Raw genomic sequence first — 19,163 nt, 5'->3', positions numbered from 1 at the left:
CATATAATTAAATTTGTATAAAAATGGATGCCCTGAAAAAGACCACACCTTTGAATCCTGAAAAATGATGCCTATTAAAAGAAAAATGTGGATGCAGCCTCCCTGTCAATTCAAAGCTGACTCATCTGAGGCTGTGAAGAAGGAAAGAGTATGTCAAAAGCCTCAACACAGATGATACTCAATGATCCAGTCCAGGATGTGAATTACCATGGCACAGAAAGATCATTTCTAGAAAAAAAGGAAGTAGAGGGGACTAATTAATCTGAATTTTTACTTGGAATAATTTTTGTTAAATAAATAAACATAAATAACAATTAAAAGACATATAAAGATCTGACTAACAAAAGAAAAATAAGTAAACATAAATACCATATCAAAGCCAGTTTCCCAATTTTTCTCAAGGTAATCAGTGAAACCCAAACCACAGAATCTTAACAGTATAATTTGTGTCTACAAGGTCTTTTATTTTTATTATTTTGTTGTTGTTCTTTATGAATGGTTTTAGGGTTTCCTTTTTTTAGTTCTTTATTGTTAAAAGTATTACATATGTCTCCTTTTTCCCTCATTGACCTCTCCCAGCCCAGTCCCTCCTCCCAGCACAGGCCCTCACCTCCCTACTGTCTGTGCCCATTGGTTATGCTTATATGCATGTATACAAGTTTTGGTTGATCTTTAACCTCCTACTAGCTTCCCCTGTCTTCCCTCTGAGGTTTGATTATCTGCTCGATGCTTCTATGTCTCTAGATTTATCTTTGTCCATCAGTTTATGTTGTTCATTATATTCCACCAATGAATGAGATTATATGATACTTATCTTTCTCCAACTGGCTTATTTAGCTTAGCATAATGCTCGAGGTACAGATACCTTCTTTCTGTCTCTTTAAAATGACTCCAAGATATCATATTATACTACAATTTTTATATGATAAAATTGTTTATTCTTGCAAATGCAAAGCCACATACACACAGTTTATTATCTAAGAATTAGAAACAAAAGGTATCAATAACCCCAAATCATGAATGTTTCAAGAGTTATATCAAACTCACTTTGAATAAAAGTGTTTCTGAAGATTTGAGAATTTCATATGATACATTAACCTACACATACACACACATTCACACAGAACTGTTATAAATGTTCAAACAAGACAGAAAGTAAATAATCAAGAAATGTCTCACATTTGAGCCAGTGTAGCTCACTGGTTGAGCATCAACCTATGAACCAGGAGGTCATAGTTCGGTTCCTGGTCATGGCACAAACCCAGGTTCTGGGTTCAGTCTTTAGTGAGGACTATGCAGAAGGCAGCTGATCAATGATTCTTTCTCATAATTGATGTTTCTATCTCTCTCATTTTCCCCGCCTTTCAGAAATTAAAAAAATAAAATAAAATAAAAGTTTCACAAAGAGAAGCTAATGGGTCCACTGGTAAATTTTACCAGATATTTGAAGAAAAAAATATAGTAAGACTTCACAATCTCTCCTTACATAGAATAGTAAGAATTACTTCCAACTTTCTTCTATGAGGTCAGTATTACTCTGATACTAAAATCAAAAATATCACAGCAAAACTATAGACCAATATATCTATTAATATGTACATAAAAATCATCAAAAATACCATCAATAGATAAAATGGATAACAAGTAGGATATATCCCAGTTATGCAAGGTTGATAAGGTATGAAAATCAAAGTAGTAATAAAAAAAATGACCAAAAAAACACATTATCTCAATAGATACAGATATAGCACTTTAGAAAATTCAATACTTTTTTATAATATAAATACTCAACTATAAAAGGAAGAAAACTTCCTACACCTAACAAAGTACATCTACTAAAACCCCACAATTCATGTCATATTTAATAAGGAATTAGTGAGAACTTTCCCTCTACAATCAAGAGCAAGATACATATATTTGCTCTCACTAATATTTGACAACTGGATATTCACATGCAAAAAATAAATAAAACTAAACCCCTATCTCACACCATACACAAAAAGTAATTCAACATGGATCAAAGACCTAAATGTGAGATCTTAAGTTATAGAATCTTAGAAGAAAACCTAGGGGTAAATCTTTAAGACTGGATTTTACAATAATTTCTCAGATATGACACCAAAACAGAAGTAACCAAAGGAAAAACAGGTCAATTGGACTTCATCAAAATTAAAAACTTGTGCTTTAAGGTACTATCAAAAAAATAAATAGGATAAAATATTTGCAAATAATTATCTGACAAGGATAGTATTCATTATATATATAAAGAATTCATACAACTCAACAATAAAATAACAATCCAATTAAAAATGAACAAAAGAGTTGACCAACACCTCTCAAAAGAAGCAATGCACATAGCCAATGAGCACATGAAAAAATGCTCAACATCGTTATTCAGTAGAGGTATACAAATCAAAACACAATAAGATAACCATTCATACACTTCATACCCACAATGATGGTTATAACAAAAAAGACCAACAATAATACGTGTTGTCAAGGATGCAGAAAAATTGGTATCCTCTTACATTGCTGATAGGAATGTTAAATAGTACAGCTGCTTTGAATTACAGCTTGACAGGTCCTAAAATATGTAAACATATGACTCAATGGTCATAATAACCATATAACCCAGTAATTCCATCCCTAGTTTTATACTCAAGAGAACTAAGAACAGGCTCCTCCCCAGCTTGGCCCTGGTCAGGGGGCCTGCAGGAGGCAACCAATCGATCAGTTTCTCTCACACTGCTGTTTCTTTCTATTTTCCCCTTTCTCCTCCACTCTCCTGCCTGCCACTCCTGCTCATCCCGGCCCCACTGTGCCTGCTGCTGCCGCTGCCGCTACTCAGTAGGCTCACTACCACTCCACTGTGGTCTCCATGAACCCTGAATCTGGTGCCCATGAATCAACAAAGTGGCACTCCCACTGTGGGAGCACACTGACCACCAGGGGACAGCTGATCAATGGGAGCCAGACACCAGGCTCATGGCTGGCAAGTGAGGTTGCAGGGTGTGAGTGGCAGACACAGCAGGGTCAGAATGAGCAGGAGGGGCTAGGCACCCAGCTGGGTTTCCTCCCAGGGTCACCTGCTGCTTCTCCCACTGCTACATCCCTCGGGGATGGAGGATGTCAGACTGCCAGTTTCGGCTCTATTCCTGTAGGAGATCAGGCTCTATTCCTGCAGGCGATCAGGCAGTCCAACATTCCCTGAAGGGTCCTGGATTGCGAGAGGGCACAGGCCAGGTTGAGGAATCCCACCAGTGCAGGAATCCATGCACTCGGCCTCTAGTATATGGATTATGTCACCTTCCACAGTAATATAAACATTATTTGTAAAAGCATAGTTTTTCCTTGGTTATATATTCTTTTTCTGGGTTTTTACTTTCATATGGCAACTTTACCAGTTCTGATGTCATGAACCATTCCAGTTTTTCACTACTAAGGCCGGTTCCCAGAACATGTGACTGTCAGTACTAAAACACAGAGAGTTCCAAGAAAACTGAGACACGTTTCTTCTTGCATGATCTTGCATAATTTACTTAATTCCTCTGCCCTTTGTTTAAATACTGGTCAGACCCTCCATACTGCCTTTTACCTTATTCCCTTTAACTCTCTTTATCTTCCTATGCTATTTCATTTGTCTTAACACTTTTAATTGCTCAAAAATACAGTAAATTGATCACAAACTAGTATATCTCATTTAAGTGTCTCCTGAGGTTAGAATACGAATAGTTAACTATCTTCTGAATATGTTGACTGGCCACTAATACACAAGTCTAATGCTAAATCAGAACTTGTTTGTTTTTTTAATTGGATGACACTGGTTAACAAAATTATACAGGTTTCAGGTGCATAATTCTACAACACATCATCTGTATACTCTATTGTGTGTTCATCACCCCAAGTTGAGTCTTCTTCCATCACCATTTATCACCCCATACCCTCCTCCATCTCCCTCCATCTTCCCACCCCAACAATCACCACACTGTTGTCTGTATCCATGAGTTCTTTTCTCCTTTTTTTCCTTTTTAGTGCACCCATTTACACCCGTCCCCCTTAGCTGTCAGCCTGCTTTCTATCTACGAGTCTGTCTCTATTTTGCTTGTTAGTTCATTTTGTTCATTAGATTCCACATCTGAGTAAAATCACATGGTACTTGTCTTTCTCTGACTGGCTTATATCACTTAGCATAATACTAGTACATAAATTAATTCTCTTTTAATTTTATCACATCCACTTAATCTCTTGAGCTAAAGTGAGTTATTTCTTCTCCTCTTTGTTTTATTAGCACATCTAATGAACCACTGTATTCTAATTATACTACCAGTGAAACTTTCTCAAATCCACCCTACCTCCTACCTCTCCTAGTTATTCCCACGAACATCCATGACTGAGACTGATGACTAGACAAGTGTTTCTCAGGCTTTAAATAAAATCCATGGTGACTTTGAAAAACACACACACAAAAAAAATCCATGTTATATCAAATTTCAAAATACAGTATTAAAAGTAAAGTCATGTGTGACTCATTTTCTCCCAATTCCACCGTTTTATTCTTCAGAGTTTCTGATGCAATACTTCTACTTCCAGTCTCCATTCTTCTTCTCTCTCTTTCACACACTCCACCTACACTCACCCCCAAACACACATGGACTCCCATCCCACACATAATCACACACACACACACACACACACACACACACCAGAGGTACACACTCTGGTCTTGAGTACACACTTTAAATTACACCAGCACAACCTGATATTTTGGGCCTCGGAGCAACTGTTTTCTTCTTCTGGAACCCTGTACCCCAAAACTGCCTACTTCCTGAACTATTCATCCTTCAAATTTTATATTAACTATTAAAGGGTCTATGAATACTTCCCTGACCACACCAACCTCAAACAGAATAAACCATTTTCTTTTCTTTTTTTTAACATACTTTTATAGTTGTACTTATCATATAGTATTATAATTTATTGATTGTATAACTGTTGTCCTCAATTTGAGGAGGAATTCTTAAGATGGGAATTATATCTTATTTATCTATGCATAATATACCCGAGGAATACCAAGCCTAAGACTCAATTTGTTCAACTCCACTAATATTTTTTATATATTTATTACTTTAAGTGATGATAACATGTTTAAAATATGACTGAATGACATTTTAATAATAACTAAAAAATAATCTTTGGTTGTGTTAAATACAGCCATCAAAAAATATAAATTGTATTGACATGTTTATTCATCAATCTAGACTTGCAATATAGAATGTACCAAGTAACACAAGTACAGTCCCCCTACTTCTTGTCTACCTACCACACTCCCTCTTTCCCTATTCAGTCAACTGTTTTTGAAAAAGGCATGTGCAATCCCAGTCTCCTTTTCCTAACTTATCATTTCCTCCTCACACCCACAGAAATAAGAATTTCCACCCACTTAAACAGAAGTAGGTTTGCAGTTGTGAGTATGTGAAACAGAGTTTATTCTTGTATTATTATTAATTATTATATTCTTTATTTGTGTTATACCTGTAAACCTAGTTTGCTCACCCTTGTTTATTAAAACTGCTATGACAAATGCTCCCCTTAATTTCTGTCTGGCCAAACCAAAAAGACATTTAATCTTTCAAATAGTTAACTGATTTTCTGCTAGCTTGTTACTATTGTGGTTTTCCCTTGTATTCCTCTGCTACCCAAGCTCTGGTTCTCCAAGAACCAGAGTTTAAATTTTAGTTCTCATTTGAGTTGGGGGGTTCCTTTTCCTTTACCCATTCCTTAAGCATTATTTTATCTCAGACTCTCTTTGGTACTTATTTTTTCTAATTATATATCCATTAGTGTCACAATCTATTTTCCCAGTTAACTGAATGCTTCAGTTTTATGTCCCCAAACTACTTCTTGGATGTATACCCTTGGATAAAACACAGGTACCACAACATCATCATATCAAAATCTGAACTACTCACCACTCACCCACCTCTGGGCCTGGCTTGATTCTTTTATTCTCTTTAGTAATGATACTTAATCACCCAAACCAATGATATAATAATCCCCCAAACATTTTCCTTAAAAGCCATATGGAGCTGACAATCACCCACTGCCCTTTTGCCTTCTCACTCAGCTCTTAAAATGCTTGCTTCTCACACTCTCTGCTACTCCTATAGGCCAAGACCTTATCATATTTCTCTGGATTATTACAACAGTCTATCAACTGATTTGCTTATCTCTAGTTTTTCCCACATCACATTCAAATACCATTTCCCCCACCTCTGTGAAAGTAAAGTAATACATACTTTACATATACATAGAATAAATATCTGACTAAGCCATTCTCCTAATTAAAAACCATTGCTAAAACTTATAAATAAATGTAGTATTTATTTACATTTGACCCAGTTATCATATACAAAAATCTAAACTTATCCTACCAATACCAATATGAGATGCATTTTTATTTTCTGATCTATTCCATTCATAATTAAAAATTTTTTTAAAAAAAACTAGCCTCTACTGATTTTCAGACCCACTAAACGATTATGACTTATATATTTAAAAACACTGATCTATAAGCTTGAGCCCATGCTTCATCATTCCTACACTCAACTTATTGTCATCTTTCCCTATTAACCTAGAAAGACACATATGTGACACACAATACTGTCGAAAGAGAATCAGTAGAACTAAGGGAAAAGGTGCAAATTTTAAATTCTTCAGGTCATTTAAAGAGAGGTGTACTATTTTAGTTAGAGAAATATAGAGTGAGCAAAGGGATTGTAGAAAAGAGAATCCAAAGGGATTATTTACACTCAGCCACTATACTCAGAGGGGCCACCGGAAAAGTTGCACTAGGTACAAGGTAAGTTACAATGGATTTCCACAACTATAACTGTATGAAAAATAAAATCAAGATAAAATAAAACATCTAAAGTATTGTTGGGTCCTAATCGGTTTGGCTCAGTAGATAGACCATTGGCCTTCGGACTGAGGGGTCCCAGGTTCAATTCTGGTTAAGGGCATATACCTTGCTTGTGGGCATATCCCCAGTAGGGGGTATGCAGAAGGCAGCTGATCAATGTTTCTCTCTCATTGATGTTTCTAACTCTCTATCCATCTCCCTTCCTCTCTGTAAAAATCAATAAAATATATATATTTTTTAAACATAATATCGCCAAAACCGACTTGTCTCAGTGGATAGAGCGTTGGCCTGCAGACTGAAAGGTCCCGGGTTAGATTCCGGTCAAGGGCATGTACCTTGGTTGCGGGCATATCCCCAGTAGGGGGCGTGCAAGAGGCAGCTGATCAATGACTCTCATGGATGTTTCTAACTCTCTACTCTGTATCTCTCTCCCTTCCTCTCTGTAAAAGATCAATAAAAATATATTTTAAAAATATATATTGTTTGGGGAATATCAAATGGAATTTGAATGAATGGGACAATTTAAATAAAGCCTCAATAAGTGGAACATATTTTTAAATAAATGTGAATTCTTTGAAATGCTTTGCTCGAAATTGCTTGAATCCTAATATAAGAAAAATATTTTCCACAACCTAGAGCATAAGATAGAAAGTGAGGATCAGAAGTTTTCCATCATCAGGAAAATGGCTTTATAGTAAGAACATTTATTTTAAAAAAATGGCAACATGATTAAGAGTACTTCAAGCTTTGTATTTTTCTTCAATGTGATCATAAATCATTTTTACTAGGATTGACTAAAAATTATTTTTATTCATTAAAAGTACTGATTAAATGTAGAATGATATTCAATAATAATCAAGTATACTTCTTGAGATAAAATATATAACCCACCAATGAAGCCTCTTGGAATTTATAACAAAATGTTATATCCTAAAGTATAAATAATTTAAACTATTTGTGACTATATGTAATATACAAAAAATAAGCATTGGAATCTTTATTTAATTTTGGTCTTTGCTAATACTAATAAAAATTACTTGTCATAGCAAAAGTATTACAAAAATTTACTTCCCATAATTTTTTTTACAATTTTATCACTTTATTTTGGTCTTGCTTCAAAGAACTTTTAGATAGCTAAAAAAAAAAAAAAAAGTCTATTTAAAAGTCACTCTTAAGACACATTTCTTCAAAAGCTTTTCCCGAAAACCTTGGAAGGAGGCATTTCCCCAGTTATAACTACTTGGTTATGATAATTATGTTGAATATTGCCACTGCTGAGACATTTTAAGAGCAGGTTTAATTTTTTCTACCAGGAGCATAATTCTTCTCAAAAGACTTGCCAATCTGCAGAATTTTAAAGCTCTCTACATTTTATCACATTGAAATCTGTATTCCCAACCCAGTTTACTTATTTGGCTCCTTCTCTACTTCCTTCTTTCGTTGGTCATTTAACTCTTCAGTAGTATCTACACTTGAGGTTGCAATTATAAAGATAAAACTAGATGGGCAATCACTCTTTCAGACTGTCCATCTTTAAACGCCTGGTGTGAAGGTAGGAAATGGACTGCTTATGCATTTCCCCTTCTCACGTATGCCACCTCTCTCTGTACCTTGCATCCTACTTTTCCAGAGTCTTAGTTTCTAGTCCACATGCATTCCACATCCAAAAGGTATAGAATTTCTGCCACCCTCGAGTTCCCAAAATGTGTCTGTTTTCTCAAGTTTTATGCCTCTAACGTGGCATTAGAAACATCACTTAGCAAAGATACTTAATACAGAGTTCACATTTGCAGACAATTTTATCTAATTCAATAGTAGCCTTTTTTATTACACATACAACAGAGTAGCCAGAATATCTATGCCCACATGCAAGGTGAATTAATAAATTCTGTAACCAGAGATCTGCGTAAGAGAGGACATTTTCAGTCAATAAAGCCAATGCCATACTCACGGTGAAGGTTGGTGGGGCTGGTTTTCAGCATTTCTTGGTGTTTTGCAGGCAGCAGGCTTCGCCATGTCCCTGACAACACACCTGGGGCGCATGATAGACAGCACAACGCACTATTAATTATAAAAAGGGTAGAACAAACCTGGAAATTAAATACGGTACTAAAAACACAGTCTAGGGGGAAATCTTTGCGAGCCCCTTAAATAGTAACCTGAGGCCCTGGAAAAGCCCTTAGTGCTGGAAAGCTTTGACTCGGGCTTCCAAGAGCTCAATTACACCCAAATAAAACCTGTGCTAGCCTCTGCATTTGACTTTCCTTTTAGCACCAATAAAACGATGGTCAACAGCTCTCCCCATGGAAGAAAGGCCACTGAAAGCCATGGCCTCCCCCTATGAAGACATCTGAAAGCTTTAAAAATGTTGCTATGTTAAATGATAAGCAGGATTTTCTGTAGCTTTGGCTATTTTACTAAGACTCCTGTTTCATACCATTCATCACAGCACAGGTCTTTCCTTTCAATGCAAAAAAGAGACCCGAGAGGCCCCCAGACAGCCTCATATTCAACATCCCATTCAAACTAAGGAAAGAGCAAGAAGAAAATATTCATATATACAGTATGAGTGTGCCTGTGTGTGTACAATAAATAGAGAAATATGAAATATGAAATATGAAAAAGTAGTACAAGGTCTTTGTGTCTTCAGGCCTCCATCACAGGATAAATGAATGCAGAGGATAGACACTGTAACAGAGCTGCCCAGGGCAGCAGCAGACACTCTCTTACCCTCATGTGGAGAGGGTGCATAGACCATCAGAGAGATTTATGGGCAGAAATCAGAAAACCCCCCATCCGAGGCTGTACTTGGTTAGCTCAAATATTCTTTTGCCTCAAAAGCTTAAAAACAAACATTGCTTTACGTAGGGAAGCCTCGGTTATAAAGCTGAGACCCCCCTCACACACATCTTAGACTTTGCTAACTGGAAACACCCCTGAGGACCCAGGATTCTCAAACATAAATCTGGTTCTTAAACTTCCATGGAGTTTTCTTGGAGTTTTGATTACATTACTTATGCTTATGGCCAGTCATATTATTCCAGAAGTGGATTCTTGGTGGGTCAGTGGCAGATCAACGTTTCCCAGGGCTAAAAGCTGCCTGGCTAAATTCTCCACTTCTGAAAGAGCGATACAGGGACACAGGGACACAACGCACAGAAACGTGCAGACACACACTGCTCATTCCAAACAAGGCCAAGTAAGACTTAAAAATTGGTATGTAACGTGACAAAAAAAGAGAAAACAGTGTCATTTCAAAGCCTTAACACACGTCCCTTCTGGGGCAAGGGGGGAAAAAAGTGACTTGTCAAGTGCTAATGCTAAACTCTTAAGGGAATGATCAATCCCTCAGGAACCACAAGGCCTTCCTTTCAGTTTCGTTCCAGTTTCGTGGGAGGAGACGGCCACCCAGACTGCAGGGTTAAGAGAACATGTAAGGTCGTGGTTGTTAAGGAGAAGTAATATCCTAGAATTCCTGAACTCTGCAAATTTAAATCTAACTTATACAGAGTACAATGCCCAGGAAGTTAAATTTCATAGCTCTGGAAAATCTTTAGCAATTCTCACCCAACTAAAAATAGCACATACAGCACATTTAACCTACATGTACTGGTTTGTGAAAATATCGGAAATATCACCCACTTTAGGAAACATTTTAAGAACTATATCCGTGAGAAACCATATGCAACCTTCTATCTTAGTTCATTTCTTTTTTTTTTTTCTCCTAAAGTTTCAGGTATTTGGTAACAAAGCTTTGAAATAAACATGCTACTTAATTATATAGTTTTCCTTAAATCTGCTCTTAAGTGAGATTTTTACAAAGTAGGACAACATATATTTTTCATACTAACATATATCCTGACCATAAAACTAAGATATAGCCAACTACTGAATCTGAGTTTTTAGGGGGAAACCATCTGTTCCAAGTTGCTAATTATTCAACAAATTTAAAGGGGGCTCTAAACTATGCTAATATATATCCTAATATATATTCCTACATTTTCGAATTTGAGTTATTTTTAGCTGAAATTTTTCACTATATAAAGCCCTATATTATACTCAGATAGATACACAAAGATACATAAAGAGACATACTGTACTACTAAGGTTTTTGTTAGCCTGAGTAGATTAACACATCTCTAAAATGAAAATTGATTGTTGTGTCTGGCATATCACAGTTTGGAGGGGTAAAATGTAATAGTTTTGATGGTACTAATGTATAGAAACTGTTTAGCCCCAGTACTTTCAAGTATCTCCCCTGCATTAAAGTTATTATAATAAGATAGAGCCCACATACTCTAAGAAGCACAACTATGAGAGTTCCGTAAGTGTGGACATTAAGGATCTTTCTCTACATATGACTTATTCATTCTGCCAGACAGAAGGAGGCCACAGACAATGCCACAATGCTGACTTCCCAGACTAAGGAGTTCCAGGGTTTTAACCTCATACTCTTTACAAAGACTTTAAATACCTGGGGATTTATCAGACATGGACTCTTACCAGCTTTCAAGCCGCATGTGAACATTCCCTCATCACTCAAGCATCAAGGAAGATTCATGCAAATGAGACATTCAGCTACCACCTCAGGGGAAGGCTCCAGGCTCCGCCCGAAGCGCTGCAGGGTTTTATGAATGACTGCAATCAATGCAATGAATGGCTGCCAACTACCCACTCAGCCACTGGTACCCTTCCGTGCACTGACACAGGAGAAACAAGTATTGCAGGAGCCAGCCAATGAGGCTACAGTGAGGCTTTCTTCTCACCAAACAGGAACTGAGTGTGCTTCCAGATACAGTATGTAAATCAAAAATCCTAAAGGCTTCCCCAAAATTATAATTTACATAATTACGTTCTTTCTTTTGACTTTCCATTTTGGTGCCTGCAGTCACTAGCACCCCCACCAGCAAAAATAAAAAATAAAATAAAATAAAAATTCCACTATTTTATGAAACCTTATCTCAACTTGAACTTGATCAAAATCGTTTTATCTTTCATGATGAATGCTGGGAAACCAGTTTCTGTGCGCTGACATTGCCAAATAGATTGTGACAGGTTTACATTTCTGTTTGCAATCTTTTGGTTTTGGAATTTTAACTGGATTTCCCCTATCATCAATGGAGACAACAATTACATCCTATCAGTGCTAAGAGAAAAAGCTTACTTTCCAAATGTTATTGGGCTAGTTAGTATGCATTTGTTGTAAGAGGCAGTTAAAGCAACATAAGGTTAACAGAAGGAAACATTCTTGTAAATATACAATCTTCTGATTGTTGCCCACTGATTAACAATACATAGAAACAAGAGAATACGTAGACAGGAAGAGAGTTCATGGGTGTGAGAGCCCACACTTCCTTCTAACTCTCAGATTCAGCGCTTATGGCCCTTCTTCCACATGGCATTAGCCCAAAGTACCTAAAAGACAAGCAAGAGTCCTATCTCCACTTCGATCCCCACTTACCTCCAGACATCCAACTGCCTCCCCTCAATGTTTTCATTTGAATTTGTAAGGGGCCTCTCAAATTCAGTATTTCCAAAATGGAATTCTTCATCTTTCCCACATGCCCCTAACCAAATCTTCCAGCAGCCATCTCCATCTTGGCTAAACTGAAAATACATTTCTCTAGCTGTTCAGGCTAAAACTTTAGACTTGGCTCCTCTTTCCTTTCACGCCTGTGTCTGTCCAATACACTCGATTGGTTCTGCTTTCAAACCATACACCAAACCTGACCCTTTCTCACCTCTCCCACTATCGCCATGCCATCCTGAGCCAATATCACCTTCTACTTGGATTCCCACAACAGACTGTTAACTGGTAGCTGGATGTTTACTTTTGTCCTTTTCCTGGAGTTTATTCTCAACACATCAGCCAAACTGACTCTTGAAAGAGAAATCAGACCATGACTTCAAAATCTTACATTGGCTCCCCTCCCCACTTTCCCACCAGCTCCCTCTGCTCCCAATACACCAGGCTCCATGCTGGTCTTTTTCAGACAGTCCAGGCGCAATCTTATCGTGGGGCTTTGCACCAACCCTTCTTTCTGGTGGAATGCTCTTGCCTGATGCTGGTATGACAAACCGGATTTGCTCTTTTCAAGCCTTTGTTCACAGGTCAGTCATTGATGGTTCCTACTTTGACCATCTTACTTACTACCCACTACTGTACTTACTTCTTACTTATTTCCCCTCACCACCACATCCACACACTTCAATAACCTTCAGCTTGCTCTGCTATTTACAAAAATGCGCTCCCTCCTGCTGCTGAAATATGAGCTGTTCAAGAGTAACTTCAAGAGCCTAGAACAGTGCCTGATATAATAGTCACTAAATATTTGTTAAATGAATGAATAAGATAAAAAAGCCAAAAGCTGTAGCTTTCAAGCTTGAGTAACTAACTTTACATGCTGAAACTTAAAGGTTTAGAAAAATTATATTGATATGTAAATTATATCAATAAAGAAGTAAATCTTTTTGAAAGATTATAGCATAGGTTTATAAAATATTTACAAACTATAAATTAATTCATGGCCAATAATTTTTATAACTCTGCTAAATTTTTTTATATGGTTTGACTAAGATTCTGAGCAAGAAAAAATAAATGTATTTGTCCGCATATGACAACTTTAGTGGAAAACACTTTTTAATGCCAAATAATTGCTGTGAACCAGTGAGATATTATTTTAACATCTGTACTGATAGTTTACCAAATAAAATTTTAAAGTAATTGTACATAAAGCAATTTCTTAATAGTAAAATCAGAAAAATCAATCCCCGTTTCATTCTGATTTTTCTAAATAGGATAGGAAAATAAGAACTTCTGTTGATTAAAGCTTATTTTAGACCAAAATGTAAACAGAATATTTCTTTTAATGTTCACCATAACTTACAAGGAGATATGATTGTCCCACTTGACAGATGAAGAAATCGTAGATCTAAGATATTACATTATCTTTCCCATGATAAATGGCAAATGTTGATATTTTAAGAAGTCAAGATTCATATCAAGGATCTATTTGGCATCAAAATAATGTCCTTTCCATCATTACAAAATACCTCCTGCCATTAATACTTGAAAATGAATTAAAAGTAATAAAAATCAATAATGAAGTTACGGAATCCAGTAAGTATCCTCAGATATGTTTCAATACCATTGATTTCATGTTATAGGTACATTGTTGAAACTATTCAAAAGATCCCACATAACTGAGTATTCTCTAAACATTATTCTAATATCATAAGACAGTATTCTACAAATGTTACAGAAAAACATGTGACCCTTTGATGACACCAGGGTGTCAAGTTGATTAAATTAGAAATATAGAGTGACTGTAAGGCCAGTGAGAATAACTACAAAGTATGACATGCAGGTCATCTGGTATAGAAAAAGAGTTTAAGGAAAAGAACCAATAAAGCTAAAAAGACTTTAAAAATTCATTTGAAAGACAAATATAACAAAATTAACACAAATCTCCTCAAATATTTTTCAAAGGAGGTCTTCAGAATTGATCTTCTCATTTTCATTTACAAATACTAAAAGAGAAAACGCTGAAAATATTAATTTTAAAATTAGTTTTTATAAAATTGCATATTCTTGACATTTAACCATGAACAAATGAGTATGATTGCTATTACTCTGAGGATGAAGATGGGACAGTGAAAATTCTACACCAGAAGGAGAAAGTGGACATTGGTTCTTGAAAAGCCAGATGTGCTAATCACAAATCATCAGGGCCTGCCACACCTCTGATGTGCATTTGGGAACCCTCAAAGGCTATATAATACTAATTATTATTTTAAAGACACACTGAGGACAGGAGAAATAGGTTCCTAGTTGTAAGAAATGGGAAACAAGCTGGCCATTTTCCCAGAGATTGATAAGGTCCTGCTGACCCTCCCCTAAAGAAGCCGGGAGGTTATTCACAAAACCAGGCAAAATAAAGGTGATAACAAGATAAAGATTCACTATAGAGATTAACTGGTGATTTAAAATTGTAGAAAAACAATTTTTTTTCAGACTGATAAGAAAGAAAATAATAGGTAAGAAGTCAAATCCCTGGTCTTCTGGATTATTCAGATCTGCTCTGTTTATTATCCCTTATATCTCTGGAATGCTAATAGTCTTGGTTCTACAGGGTCTTAATATCCATTCCAATATTTCAGCAATATGACCAATCAACTGCTTTTTACCCAAGCTACTATTTTCTGTTAACACAATTAGTTTCTTTCTCCATTCACCAATTCTTGAGATATTTTACATGCCCATGGATTTATTGGGTCGGCAGCTAAGTAATTGCGGGTTTCACACATATATGGCTTCAGTTGAATTTTTAGTTTGCAGACGTAGTACAAATGTAAAACACATTTTGTTATTTGATAGTTGGCTATTCAGCTGTTAATCAGTAAAAGAAGTTTTTTGATCTGTTTTGTAGTTTTCGTTTGGCGTTAGTTGAAAAATGGAAAATCAAAAGGAACATTTTCGTCATATTTTGCTTTTTTATTTCCTCAAAGGGAAAACGCATCGCAAGCTCATAAAAAGTTATGTGCTGTTTATGGTGACGAAGCCTTAAAAGAACGGCAGTGTCAAAATTGGTTTGCCAAATTTCGTTCTGGTGATTTTTCACTCAAAGATGAAAAACGCTCTGGTCGTCCAGTTGAAGTTGATGACGCCCTAATCAAAGCAATAATCAATTCAGACTGTCACAGTACAACACGTGAGATTGCAGAGAAGCTTCATGTATCACATACATGCATTGAAAATCACTTAAAACAACTTGGCTATGTTCAAAAACTCGATACATGGGTTCCTCACGCACTGAAAGAATCACAGTTAACGCAACGCATTAGCAGCTGCGATTTGCTAAAGAAACGTAATGAAAATGACCCATTTTTAAAACGACTGATAACTGGCGATGAAAAATGGGTTGTTTACAACAATATCAAGCTGAAAAGATCGTGGAGCAGGCCAGGTGAACCAACTCAAACAACATCAAAAGCTGATATTCATCAAAAGAAGGTTTTGTTATCAGTTTGGTGGGATTACAAAGGAATTGTCTACTTTGAACTCTTACCACCCAACCGAACGATCAATTCTGATGTCTACATTGAACAACTAACGAAATTAAACAATGCAGTTGAAGAAAAGCGGCCCGAATTGACAAATCGAAAAGGTGTTGTATTCCATCATGACAATGCAAGGCCACACACATCTTTGGTCACTCGGCAAAAATTAATGGAGCTTGGTTGGGATGTTTTGCCACATCCACCATATAGTCCTGACCTTGCACCATCTGATTACTTTTTGTTTCAATCTTTACAAAACTCCTTGAATGGTAAAAATTTCAATAATGATGATGATGTCAAATCGTACCTGATTCAGTTTTTTGCTAATAAAAACCAGAAGTTTTTTGAACGTGGGATTATGATGCTGCCTGAAAGATGGCAAAAGGTCATTGATCAAAATGGGCAATACATTACAGAATAAAGTTATTTAGTTCCATGAAAAAATTGTCTTTGATTTTCTTTAAAAAATCCGCAATTACTTAGTTGCCGACCCAATATATTTGCTACCCCTACACACTGACCCTTATATATTTTTTCAATTGTCTTTATTGATTAAGGTATTACATATGTGTCCTTATCTCCCCTCCTGGCTCCCCTCCCCCACCTCCCACCCCACTCATGCCCTCACACCTGCCCCCCCGCCCCGTGTCTGTGTCCATTGGTTATGCTTATATGGATGCATACAAGTCCTTTGGTTGATCTCTCCCCCTTATCCCCACCCTCCCCTACCTTCCCTCTGAGGTTTGATGGTCTATTGATGCTTCTCTGTCTCTGGAACTGACTTTTTTATATTTTGCTGTTCTCCAAAAATCACCTACTGCTGCCTGCAAAACAGCACAGCTTTAGCAAAATCAAGAAGACCAGAAATTTCCTGCCACTAAACCTATGAGAACTTCTGTTCATTCCACAGAGGGGGAAAAAAATCTATCTAGTCAAAAGTAAAGAATTTCTAGAGGAAGGAAGTAATCAATATAGTCAATGCAGCAGAGGCACCAAATAAGATGAGGACTGAAATTATGGTTTGAACTCTCCAAGAGTAAAAAGAGATGGGGCTCAATAGAATTGCAGTGGGTCGATGGGAAAAAGGGTGATGTGAACATACACAGAGAGAGAATGTAGACAATTGCTGTGAATGCAGACAAAAGCTGGACTGGGAAAAGAGGAGTGATGAAGGAAAGCTGGTCTTTTGATACTTACAGGCACAATTCTAGGTGAGGGAATTAGCCTTGGGAAAGGTACAGCGTAGAGAGGAGCAGAAGAGATGGGAGGGGAGGAGGAAAAAAAGTGATGGGATTAAGAAAAGAAAACAAACAAAAAACTCGTAGACACAGACAATAGTACAACAATTACCAGAAGGAGATAAAAGAGAGTAAAGGGGAGATAAATAGTGATGGAAGGACACTTGACTTGGGGTGGTGAACACACAATGAAATATACAGATAATGTATCATAGAATTGTATACCTGAAACCCATCTAGCTTTATTAACCAATGTCACCCCAATAAATTCAATCAAAAGGAAGAAAAAGCAATTCTACAAAACAAGATGAATTCCAAGAAATGTAAATATATCTAAACCTGAAAACTGTACAATAATAAGACAGAAAAACAGCAGTAAATACTATCAGCTATGAATTCTAATGTCCACAGTGCACCAGGAACTGGGCTAAGAAACCTACATGCCTTTAGTCATGTCATCTGGTCATATATCGTATATTGCAATTGGTGCTACTTGAGTTACAATTTTATTTGTGAAATACCACAATATCTTCTTAAAAGCACAATTCATCATTTCAAAAATCACTTCTCTGTTTTTAGCCAATAATTATTTCATCCTTATTCAAGTTTTAGCAAGAAGCACACAATTATAACTGAATATTTCAAGTTTTGAAGAATCTTATATCCCTTGCCAAATTTCAGTGTTGTCGAATAATAATAGATAGCTGTTAGATAATGGTTATCTGCAGTCTAAATGTTCTGGATGCAAAATGCAACTTGGTGGTAGAGAGGGATGAATGGTATCTGTAAAGATTATTGACAGAGCTTTTTAACAACTAATGATTTTTCTGCTTTTTATGTGTAACACAAAACCACAGCTCTTTGAATAATGATTTTAGGGGAGTTTTATGTATCTAAATAAGCTTCTTCTCCACAAGCGTTCTCTGTTTTTTCTCATTGGGGAGCTAAATAAATGTCTACTAGAGATCCATAATAGTTCCTTGGTGGGATTTAAGTGGATTTTAAATAGATAAAATAAAATGGGAAAATGGAACATAGAAAAACATTAATAAAATCTTAGGCATTGCTTTCAATTAATTGTAACTATTTTCTCAATTAATTCACCTGCCTAGAAATCACAAAAACTGCAGCCAATCTGATATGGTAAGTTTGTTTTTATAATAATGAAAAAAACTAACTTTGAAAGGGAAAAGAACAGTTGTAATGGGAGGGTATGATATGATAAAAAAAAAAAATAAAAAAAAAAGGTAATGAGAAATAAGTCAGAATGTTAATATGCTTTCATAGACAATTTTATATTAGTGGATCCACTTCTCTGCCCTTAAAGTTATGTCCTCCTATAGTTGATTAGTTTTCAAAGCCATTCTCTTACTCCCAAGCATTTCTCCACTTCTTTTCACTGGTTTTAGGTAAGCCACTTGCTTTAGCATCATGGTAGCCAAAGTATATTTCCTGCTCCTTGATTTTGGGCGAGGCCATGTGATCTGCTTTGCTTGGCCAATGGAACATTAGACAATTGATAAGATGAGACTAGAAGGGGCTTGAAATGAGCATGTACATTCGACTGGGGCTGGCTCTCTTAAACTGCCATTACCATGAAACAAACCCAAGATATGTGAAGCAGAGGAATCCAAGATGGCTGCTCGGGTAGGCAACTAGCCGCAGCCGCACACAACAATTTTAATAAAATACAACTAAAATATAAAATGGACATTACCCAGAACTACAGGAAAGTCGACTGACTGGAAATCCTACAACAAGAAGCAAGGAGAAAACCAGAAGGAAGCACGGAGGAGCTGTAAAAGCCTAAGGTACGGAGACACGCGGCACGCGGAGAGGACGGAGCCGGAGAGGAGGGAGGCCGAGTGCCTGGCGGGCGTTCCCAAGCGGGAAGGAGAGAAAACTCCGACTGTGCTGGGCCCCTGACTGCTCTGAACCCCCGTTCT

At 36.6% G+C, this 19,163-nt stretch overlaps 1 protein-coding gene across 40 annotated transcripts in view; it reads right to left on the bottom strand.

Annotated features, from left to right (window-relative positions):
- Positions 1-19,163, bottom strand: part of RIMS1 (regulating synaptic membrane exocytosis 1) — a 389,052-nt gene that overhangs the window by 305,636 nt on the left and 64,253 nt on the right. For 38 of the 40 annotated variants that reach the window (XM_084889208.1, XM_084889221.1, XM_084889224.1 and 35 more), the window contains exon 2: positions 8,871-8,951. The exons of 1 other annotated variant lie outside the window; for it this stretch is intronic. In XM_084889208.1, coding sequence (XP_084745334.1) covers positions 8,871-8,951 — 81 coding nt within the window. Of the gene's footprint in view, positions 1-8,870; positions 8,981-19,163 lie in introns of all 40 variants that reach the window. One more of the 40 variants, XM_084889179.1, reaches the window with a different exon arrangement.

The sequence above is a fragment of the Pipistrellus hanaki genome (genome assembly GCF_964339955.1).
Source record: "Pipistrellus hanaki genome assembly, chromosome: 7".
NCBI lineage: Eukaryota > Metazoa > Chordata > Mammalia > Chiroptera > Vespertilionidae > Pipistrellus > Pipistrellus hanaki.
The sequence above is the reverse complement of the archived record's forward strand: the minus strand, read 5'-3'. Positions and strand labels throughout refer to the sequence as shown.